The following is an 11,675-nucleotide window of genomic DNA, read 5'->3' as shown; positions in this document are numbered from 1 at the left end:
AATATTCATTGCAGTGACTGGTTGGTCTGGTATGAGGTCTCTGGCTTTTGCTATTCTATCAGTACTGAAACCTTACTGGGACTAATCTTAGACACCCTGTCATGTGCCTTGTGTCATGGAGATCCTACAGTTTTAGAACTATAAGAATGGCATCCTCATGCACTTTAGAAGTACATAGGTGTGGTTGATGTTGGGTTGGGCCAACTCAAAACCCTGGATCTGGGCCTGAGAGATATCTGAGCTGGTCAGCTCATGGACTCTTCCACCCTCAAACCCTCAGGACTTTGCCGTCAGTGCCAGCGCTACCATGCTGCCCAAACAAGGGGCAGTGCCCACTTTCCCAAGCATTGCAGACAGTGAGGGACATGGCCCGTTCTCCCATTTTTATGCTCCTGGGACCAGCTCTCCTGCCTGCTATAAATGGCAAAGGATGGGGCAGAGGAATGCCACTATCCAGCATACAAAAGGCGGAACCAGCTCTCACACACTCACACTCTCTGGCCAGCTTACACACAATGCAGCCATCAGGATCAGTTCTATTGTGTTGCCTAGGTAAGTTCAGGGAATGCTCTCCTACTCTCATGACTCAGTTAAGCCAACTCTTCGCCAGACTTTGGTGGTGATGTCAAAAAGGGAGGGGAGGGGAATCTTTCACTCACTGATGCCACCACATAGCAGACAAGAGGCAGGGCCAGCTCTCCCATTCTCATACACACAGGCTGGCTCACCCACAACCCCCACATCAAGGATCAAATGCACTGTGCTTTCCAGGTGAGGTGCAGGGGACCGTTCCCCAAGTGTTGCAGCAGGTGAGGGGCAGGGTTAGCTCTCCCACTCAGATAACCCATAGGTGGCAATGGGCAAGAGGGGTAGGAGGTATCTCTCCCTCATCTACACCACTGCCCAGATAAGTGGTAGGACCAGACCTCCCACACTCAGATCTTCAGGGGTTGGCTCATCTGCAACTCCTGCAGTGTGCTCCCAGGGGCTCTACTGAGTACAGCAGCTGGATAGGGGCAGGACCAGCTCTCCCATGATGCCCAGGTGAGGGTTGTGGCCAGTTACACATAGCCCACAGACATCAACATGTCCCTAGATGGCAGCCCAGGTCAGGGACATCTTCCTGGCCTTTGGTGGTAACAGATCCCTATTGCTTCAGGGCCAGGGACCCAGATGTGGCAGCACAGGCCAGGACCACACCATGGTCCCAGGTGGCATAACTGGCTACTCAGATCAAGGTGCTCATCACTACCCTCAAGTCTCCAGTTCTGCCCATCTTCATAGTGCCCATACCCTTATGTTCCTCTTCCATTTCTCCATCACTTACTTGCTCCTCTTAGTAGTTCCTGGGATCTCTGAGTGTCTGTGGTCATCTCAGGAGTGCTGTGCACTACTCATATATTATGGAACTCAGGAGGGGTCATCTTGGGCGTTATCTGAACCCCACCACCCTTGATTCTCATACTCGCCTACTGGTGGTCCATATCAAGCTAGCTCCCTGTCCAGGCCCCCATGATGCCAGTCTGATGGTCATCTCAGGTTTACTCCTCACCATGCAAGGGTCCTCTGTTTCAGACTCACAGCCACAGTGGTTCACAGTCTCAAATCTGGATCTTCTAGCCTCTAGCTTGCTCCTGGACCTGGGAGTTGGTCTGGCTCCCAAGGTGATAAGCACCTTGATCTGGTGCCAGGTCTGCCTGGCACCAAACTGGTGGTCATCTCAGGCTAGCTCCCTGTTCAAGCCCCTGGTAATGGATTGGTAGTTGTTTCAGACTTTCTTTTTTCAGGGAATATTAGGCTATTAATCATTCAAATGTTCGTAGATCAGAACACTGAGTGTAAAAATAGGATATCTCCTTTCTGCCAGCTACCCTTTCCTCCCAACTAGGCAACTTCCTTTTCTGTCTTTAAAGTCACTTTTCTAAACTCTAGTTATATGTCCTAAACTCACAATCATGGCCTCATATGAATATATATATACCCTAGACATCTGCACATATATAAAAATTAAGATAGAATGTGCCTGAGAGCATTCAATTTTTACCTATTTTCTGAGCATGTTACTTTAGTCAATATAATAATTCAGCTCAATTCATTTTTCTACAAATTTTACTATTTAATTTTTTATTTAGTTAAGTAAAATTCCATTTTGTGAATGTATCATGTGTTGTTCAACAACTATACTGGTTCCATTTTCTGGTTGAGCAAAAGTAACAAGAATACTCAAGCACCTCTATGGTGGTATTTAGAGTCCTTTGGGTATATGCCCACGAATGGGTCATGTGCTAAATTTAATTTTGAGAAAGCTCCATATTGATTTCCATAATGGGTGCAACATGTTATACTCTGAAAGAAGCAAATAATGTTTGCTGATATTTAAAGATATTAAAATATTTTCATTTAACTGTTCATCTTTTCTGTGCCCTTGAGATGCACAGATGAATAAAATTAAGATACTACTCTCATCAAAGCATGCTTTGCATAATAGTTCACTCAGTTTTAACCAATCCCCAGATAATTAAGGATAAATTATGTCCCGAGTGTAGAGTCCATGTGTTTATTAGGAAAATTAAGTTTGGCTGAAGAGAGAGTGGTTTTATTGCATCAGCTCATTGGCTTACAATGTTTTTATCATCCTATATTGCTGTGACTTCCAGACAGGTATGTCATGACAGCATCACGCCTCCTGAATTAACCTCTGCTTTCTTCTTCTCTTCAAGCTAGTCTCTCAGGGATTTATAGTGATCACAGAAGGTAAAGTTGTCTTATCCTTATGTAATATTCATTCTTTACCTTCTGCATAAAACTTTAAAATGTCTAGTCATACACATTTCCCTAGAAGTTAAATTATTGTAATTCAAGACATAACATTTTATAGTGCAGTTCCTAGTCATATTTCTGTTCACATGGAAGGATAAAGAATATTATAGAGAGAGGCAGGCATATCTCTATGAATTCAAGACTAGTCTGGTCTACATAGTGAGTTCCAGGCCAGCCAGAGTTTCATAATAAGACTATCCCAATATACACATATTCATGCATTTGAATAGATAGGATAGATAGATAGATAGATAGATAGATAGATAGATAGATAGAGATAGATGATAGAGCAATTTATTTTACTTCTATGTGAGACTACCAGAAATCTTCCTTGAGGTTAAGCATGTGCTTAATCTATGTGAAAATATTTTATATAAATGTAAAACTGAAAGCCAAAAATTATTCTGACAAATATCATAAAATATATTTCAGATTTTGGGAAAATTTAAGGTTACATTTCTAATGTAGTTATACAATATAAGAAAAGAATGTTCTGTGATTTCAATAAATTCATGCTGTTATTTAAAATCCTATTAATTAAAAAGAATTGAGAATGCCTTCAATTACCATTTAAACATTTATTCTTAGTAGAAGCACATTGAATATAGTTCAATAATTTTTCAAATAATAACAAGTAGGCCTTTGACTTACCTGTTTAATAATAAATTATTGACAAATATGTATACTGCAAAAAGTACAGCACTGATTATCGAAAACATTATGTAGAAGAGGGGAAATGTCCATTATAATTTTTAATAATTACCTCTTGCCAAGAAGAGCATGACCTGTTATAGACAGACAGCTATATCACATAATAATGGAGAACTTGTGCCACAGCCATTATGTTGTTTACTGGGTATTAGTATTAAACAGGACAGCTAGGAGTCATGTCGCTTATACCTTAAACATTCAAAAAAGTAAATCTAATAATTTTTTAAATTTAATCAGAATAGATAGTCTTTAAGGCAATAAGCAATGCTATATTTGCACACCAAAGAACAAAACTTCCTTATGAGTTCCTTTTTGTTCTCAAAAAAAAAAAAAAAAAACTAAGGATAAAACACTAAGCAAATATTAAAAAGTTCATTTTTCATGAAAATATTTCATATAATAATCATCTAAATCTATTGTTTATCATATTATGTTTCTATTTCTAGATATCTGACTAATATTATTCTTGTTTGTTCTTTTTAAAAATATTTATTATTATATGTAGGTACACTGTAGCTGCCTTTAGATGCACCAGAAGAGGGCATCAGATCTCATTACGGATGGTTGTGAGCTACCATGAGGTTGCTGGGATTTGAACTCAGGACCTTCAGAAGAGCAGTCAGTGCTCTTACCCAGTGAGCCATCTCACCAGCCCTATTACTCTTAATCATAACCAACATAATGATAATCCTACATATCTCTGTTTGCAAGACACAGGTACTTGGGGTTATACATAAAAATGATTTTTATAAGAATGAAAAAATTTAAAATATTATGCATTGTACATTTGTTCATTGAATTCTATCAATAAATCCTTTAAGTTTCAAATGGCATCAGAATCAACTTTAAGTACTGGATATTTCAGTTCTAAAAACAGTCTCAGAAACTTGAAATTAATACATGTTCTTTCCAGGCAGCTATTTCCTGGCAGCATTCAAATTACATGTAAAGTTAATAATTACTATGGAGCAATCTGTCTTTCAATGTTGTATTACACATATGTTGTGTTACACATTTTATATGTTTCATATAAAAACATTACTAAGGAAATTTTATATGCTGATCCATAAGTATATATCCCTTTTCAATATAGTATGGTATATGGTCTCTATTTCAATAATAATGAACACAAGTATTGGCTTTGACCTGCATGCTTTGATGATATATTAATGACATCTATATGTATTTATAAAGGAAGACAATGCTGATTAACAAAAATGTTAGATGAAACCTGGAAAATGCACATGCAGCAATTCTTACAGGGAAGGGAAGTCATTGCAATGTTTTGTTGGAGATGGTAATATCAGCATATAAAAATTTCAGTTCCATCCCATTAAATATGCTCTTTGGTCTCTTTTTCATCAATATATTTTATTAGAAGAGAAATTAAGTATGAAAAACTACACTATCATTACAGAGTTTGTGCTCCTGGGAATATCAGGCAACAGAGAGCTTCAGGTAGTAATTTTCGTCTTTTTATTAATAACTTACATAGTAAGCATCACTGGAAACCTAACCATCATCCTCCTCACATTGTTGGACTCTCACTTAAAGACTCCTATGTATTATTTCCTTGGTAATTTCTCCTTCTTAGAAATTATGTTCACTAGTGTTTCCATTCCCAGATTTCTGGCATCAATAATTACCCAAGACAAGACCATTTCCTATAATAATTGTTTTGCTCAGTTATTTTTCTTCATCTTCATGGGGGTGACAGAGTTTTTTCTTCTAACTGCTATGTCTTACGATCGTTATGTTGCCATCTGCAAGCCACTGCACTACACCCTCATCATGAATCAGAAAGTCTGCACCCTTCTTGTCTTCACCTCATGGCTGGCAGGATTCCTGACCATCTTCCCACCACTTATGCTGGTCCTAAAGTTAGATTTCTGTGCTTCCAATGTCATTGATCACTTCTGCTGTGACTATTTTCCCCTCTTACAACTGTCATGCTCAGATACTTGGCTCCTAGAAGTGATTGGTTTCTATGTTGCTCTGGTTACTCTACTGTTCACGTTGGCATTGGTGATTTTATCTTACATGTACATTTTCAGGACTATTTTAAGAATTCCATCAGCCAATCAGAGGAAAAAGGCTTTCTCCACCTGTTCCTCACACATGATTGTCATCTCCATGTCTTATGGAAGCTGTATATTTATCTATGTGAAGCCTTCAGCAAATGAAAGAGCATCACTGACCAAAACAGTAGCTATTCTCAGCACTTCAGTTGCTCCCATGTTGAACCCTTTTATTTATACTTTGAGGAACCAGCAGGTAAAACAAGCTTTCAAAGACTTGATTCATAAGATAGTTTTTTACAGAAACAAATGAAAAAGAAAATGTGTTTATATGAACACATACCATTGTAAATATTCAATAAAATTTAATAAAAATTTAAATCCTTTATATTCTTTACTGATCTTATAGAGTCTATCTCAATGCTCTCTCACCAAATCACTCTTGTGCTTGTTCTTTGTAGCCCAGGTATGGCTGAGTCACTATTTCTTGCACCTCATTTTCCAAAGTAGCTTGAATCACACACCTTTCAGTCTGGTCAAAAAAACTGACAAATTGTTAGCCCTGAAAACATATATACAAGTAACATGCTATAGACTTAACAGGTTATATTTAGGAATACACACACACACACACACACACACACACACACACACACACACCACATACACTAAAAGAGGCCATGAATTTGAAGGAGAGGGTATACAGGAGATTTTGGAGGCAAGAAAGAAGAGAGAGAAATGCAATTATGTTATAATACCAAATTCAAAAAATAAAAAATGAAAATATGAATAAAATTCTGAGTGGAAAACTAGTTACTATAAAATTTAAATTACTTTGTTTTTTATTCTTGACAATAGTATTTTATATTCTTATTCTATAGAGATATTACTGCCATAATAAACATAAATTTCCTCTTCTGTGTCACAAAAGAAATATTTTTTACATGGACTATATTAAATATCTGTAATAATCATTATTTTTCAAGCTGTGTACATTGCCCAACTAATTCTTCACTTATTGGATATACAAATATTTTCTACTAACAAACAATTTGAGTTTCATAATATTTTTATTTCATAGATTTGCTGAAATCCTAGATTTTGTTTCTGTATTTTCCATGTTTATGTGTGTATGCCTATGTTATTATTTTTTATTGCACATTATGTGCCATTGTACATACATGGATTACAACTTCAGGAGACAGATCTTGTCTTCAACAACTGTGGCAGGGTCTATCTTGTTTCTTTTCTGTGTTTCCTACTCTTCTCTTTGCCTTCAATAAAGCAGTAGACATGCTGGGACCATTGCTTTGAACCACCAGATCCAGCATTTGATGTGCATCACAGGGATAGAAGTGAGATTACCATCATTAATGTGACATCATTAATTCTTTTACACATTAGGCCAGCTACCTGATCCATTATTCTCCATTTTGATTTTTATTAGTTTTGTATACATAGTTCATAATCATCTATATGTCATAATCTGATTACATGCTATGATACTCTCTTTTATATGTTTCCTATCCTTATCAATATCCATCATCTCTACCGGTCTGTTTTCAAGATTTAAAATGTTTAGTTTTGATTGGTGACCCATTCAGTTTAACTATAATCATGTATGTAACCATTGTAATAAAACTATCACCAATCGAATGACTAATCAAATGGTACCCACCATTACTATTATTTTAGCTGGAAATCTGTTTAAAATATGCTAATTTAAAAAAAATTATATATTATGCTATACCTCTGAAGTATTTATGGCAAGACTGCATAGTAGTTAGGAGCATTGGTTACTTTTGCAGACAACCTGAGTTCAATTTCTAGCACCCAAGGTAGCCAACATCCTTTTCTGACTTCTGTGGACACATGGTACATATTCATACATTAGGCAGAAAATTCATGAGCATAAAATGAAAAAAATTTTAAGAAATATTTAAAGAATAAATATAATATACCAAATATATTCTATAAAACATTTACAAAATGTCATTTTGAAATATACATATGACCTAACTTCTGTCACATTTAATGTTTATAACTACATGAAAATCACCATTACCTCCTCTTTATATGTAATCAATGCTCAGGAAAGTTGAGAAACTTGATTATAATCACTGACCAATTATAGATAAAATGATGACCTGAATTTAAAAGCAAGTGAAAGATGTCATGGAGTTGGATGAGTGAGGATATGGATAGGGTTTGAGAAGAGTTTGGAAAATGGGAACCATAATTAGAGTATATTGCATAAAATTGTATTTTAATTAAAACATGAAAAAGTAAAACAAACTAATTTTAAAAAGCAAGAAAGTTTGAGAAATAGTCCTCCCCAGGGAAGAGCATACCAATTGTTATCCAATACTGAATAATCATCTATGAAAACATACATACAAGTAATATTAAACAGACTTAATAGATGATTGTATTTATGTACATATATGTCTATAACAATAATTAATGAAAGACGAGGCCATAAAGTTTGAAAGAGAGTTAAGCAGGGGTATATGGTTGGGTTTGGAGGGAGGAAAGCAAAAAGATCAAGTCATGCAATTATTATCTCAAAAACTAAAATAAATAATTTTAAAATGAAATAAAAAGCAAGCAAAATACATAATCAAAATCCCTAGTCATGCTCTACTTTAATGTTTTGGACAGCATTTGCTAAATTCTTGCACAATATTATTGGACCTTAATATCAATCCAACATGACAGTATATTTATGGCCCCTTCAAGGAAGATGGTCCTAATATATTTGACACAGAAATTATAACATTAACTCATTGTCATTTAGCAGTTCAGTGAACGGATAAAAGGAGAATAAAGTGTAAGAAATTTTAACGTAGGCAAAACTTTAAAGGTGGGGAGATTTTAAACTGCATGAAAAATCAGCCACTGGACAATGTCCCCCAAGCTTCTTTCTTTTTTTTTTTTTTTTTTTTTTTTGATACTAATGCTATTATGATTGATTATTCCCCTGTGTTTTGTGTACATTCCTCTGCTGGCAACTTTTACTCATTGAATTGGTCCCTTGGGCCAATTGCAGAGTAAATGGATAAAACTTTATCCCTTGCAACATAAAACATATTAACAAACCATGATTATTTTAAATCCTTTTTTGACACTAATTCTATGTCCACCTTCATTCTTTCTTATCTCTCAGCAATTAAATGAATAAACTCACTTTGGGTAAAATGAGAGAACATAGATGAAAACATTTGCAATGAATCCTAATCTCATTTCCTGGGGGAAGAAGTTTTTAAAGAAATAGCAATGGACGATGCATCCACTCTTCTAGCTGTTCTGAGAAGCTGTTTATAATCACAGGTAAGCTGACATAAAGAGGGAAGTGGAAGTCGCTAAAAGTTAAACATCAATTCAGAGCTCAACGTTGTCAAATTGAAGATTTTGAAATGTGGCATGACTGCTTATGCCAATTTATACATTTTCCATTGGTTGAAAGCAAATGTTCATTATCTCACCAGTTCTCATTCTGTTTTTAACAGGCTATTTAGTGCTCTTTTGAAGAAATATTCTTTAATTGTAGTAATCTCTTGATATCTGACATTCAACATTTGTATAAATTAATGAAAATTGCCAAATCGGATTTTCCATTTGAGAATCAGAATAAAAGTTTTACAAATGTGTTAGAATAATCAAATGAAATAAAATATACAAGCCTTTGATTTCTGAAATAAATAATGTCCTTAATAAATTATTACTACTATGAATATACTGTTAAATTTGAGAATTCATTCATTTTAAATGAAGTTTACATAAGGGAATTTATAGTTTGTTGGTATATAGTTGGTATATAGTTTGTTGGTATTAAACAAACTTCCATGAGGCATTACTTATTACTTTTCTAACATTTCTGTGAAACGTATTCTTGAAATTCATTTTTCTTCTGTACTGGCATTATTCTTAATAGATCAGATTTTCTTTTTTCATTTTCAAAAACACTATGATATGAGTTTTAGTATTAAATGTAACTCAATAGTTTCTTTTGGGAAAAAGAAAAGTTTTATTCTATATATAAATGGCAATGTTGAAAATTGACCCTTTTCATTATTATTGAAAATAATTAATTTATTCTATTCATATGTTTCTAGAAATAAAAACACAACTAGCTGTGAAAGTAGTAAAAGATAATTTAGTAAAAATAAGTCCAATCATTCAGCTCTTAGAAGTCTGCTATATCCAATTTAAAAAAATTAAGAAAATAAATAAATAAAGCTCTCAAAAGATCTTTGTGGCACGGTCCAGACCGTGCAGTGCAGTGAGAGTATCTGATATGAGAATATTTTTGTTTATTGTTTACTTATTGTTAACATGTATCTAAATCTATTGCTCATAATATATTTTGATCATATTCTTTCCTATCTCTCAACTCACCCTAAATCCACTCCACCTCCTTATTATTTAACTTCATATTTATAGTTTTTTTTTTTTACATTTTGAAATTTGAAGCTGAGCTAGATATTACTCACACATTGAATTAAATAACTATTCTTTCTATCCTCTAAAATTAAAAACAACTCCTTAATATTTGAATGTGTAAAGAATTAAGGCAATGTGGTCAATAAAATATGTTTGGAGATGTGATTTGTATAATTTTTCTAATAACTTTAATCTAATGAGGGTTGACTGAAAAGAATAGATAAATGTAGAGAAAGTTGAGGGAAAAAATGGCCTTTCAAAGTCAATGTATCATGGCGGAAAATGATCATCATTGTATCATGTAATATTACTAACAATTTTAAATACACATAACAAAATTAAATTGCAATTAGTCAAATTTAATAACCTATCTCTCAAAAGAGCATTTTTAACCTTTCAGTCTAATATACCTTCCAATATGGTTTCTCTCCATGAATTTTGTATAATTTGTCCATATTTTACCTAGTTTATTCTAAGAGTTTTTGTTATTTGTTTCATTGGAGAGACTTGGAAAGGACATGATTTGAGGATATTTTCATAGTGAAAACCCCCAAAATTAATTAGAATCATGATACTAAACAAATGTTATCATTTTTCATTTTATTTTGAATTGTTCAGATTCTTTAGAAGATAAGCAAGAAGTAATTTTGATGAAATGAGTGGAAGAAAATGAGACGTTAATAATCTAACCCATGTCATGGAGAGATGGCTCTGTGGTTACGAGAACTGGCTGCTCTTCCAGAGTTCTAAATTTAATTCCCAACAACCATCTGGCAGCTCACAACTTTTTATAATGAGATCTGAAGACGACTCTGGCATGCAGGCATACATGCTGACAGAGCACTCATATACATAAAAATAAATAAGTAAGTAAATCAATATGTATTTAAATGCATAAATAACCTATGCTGTTTAACATTCTGTACCTAAACAGATGGCATAGAACCTTCACAGGACCAAGGATCTCTCCTCCCATTGATGACTAACAAGGCCATCCTCTGTTACACAAGCAGCTGGAGCCCTGAGTCCCTTCATGTGTACTCTTTGGTTTAGTCCCTGGGAGCTCTGGGGGTACTGCTTGGTTCATATTGTTGTTCCTCCTATGGAATGTAAGGTTTTATGTGTGGTAACAGCAGGTGGTACTGCTGATGTCATGGAAAAAAGGAGTGAGAAAATGTGGTTTGGTTGTCATTACACTGAGCTACAAATACAATCATGACCACCTATATGATTTTCAAATGTTTAATGTATGTTAACACTTACAACTTAAAGTTGTCCTTCAATATTGATTTGTCTGAAAATGAAACTATTTATTTACATGGCAGAAAAATGAAGCAAAAGGGGTTAACTAACTTTCAGGCTAGTAAGTTATTCATATTCAACACAAGGTATCCTTAACATTTCCTGGGGTTATATAGCTGCAAGATCACCTCACTTTCTATGAAAAGTAAAACCCTCTTTCAAATAGCATCAATTGGATATATACCTTGGAACAGGGCGACAGGGATATATGCTAAGTTCTTATTCCTATTTGGGGTAACTCTATTCTGTTCTCATACTAGTTGTACCAAGACAACATCACTACTGAAATGTCTTAGAGTACTTTTCTCTTTACAGCCCCCAAGAGAATATTTTTCATAATTTTCTTGTTCATTGAGATGAAAGATAATGCATTACACTTTT

At 34.6% G+C, this 11,675-nt stretch overlaps 1 protein-coding gene and 1 pseudogene across 1 annotated transcript; one reads left to right on the top strand and one right to left on the bottom strand.

Moving 5' to 3' along the window:
- Positions 1–1,789: 1,789 nt before the first annotated feature.
- On the bottom strand, positions 1,790–1,893 carry LOC147002797 (small nucleolar RNA SNORA17; annotated as a pseudogene).
- Positions 1,894–4,905: 3,012 nt separating this feature from the next.
- On the top strand, positions 4,906–5,862 carry LOC147002796 (olfactory receptor 6C3-like). The gene has a single exon (XM_085843458.1). The coding sequence runs from the start codon at positions 4,924–4,926 to the stop codon at positions 5,860–5,862; it is 939 nt and encodes a 312-aa protein (XP_085699584.1). The 5' UTR covers positions 4,906–4,923.
- The last annotated feature ends 5,813 nt before the right edge of the window (positions 5,863–11,675 follow it).

Source organism: Mus caroli, unplaced genomic scaffold, assembly GCF_978045245.1.
Source record: "Mus caroli unplaced genomic scaffold, Mus_caroli_1 scaffold_9, whole genome shotgun sequence".
In the NCBI taxonomy this organism is placed as follows: Eukaryota; Metazoa; Chordata; class Mammalia; order Rodentia; family Muridae; genus Mus; species Mus caroli.
The sequence above is the reverse complement of the archived record's forward strand: the minus strand, read 5'-3'. Positions and strand labels throughout refer to the sequence as shown.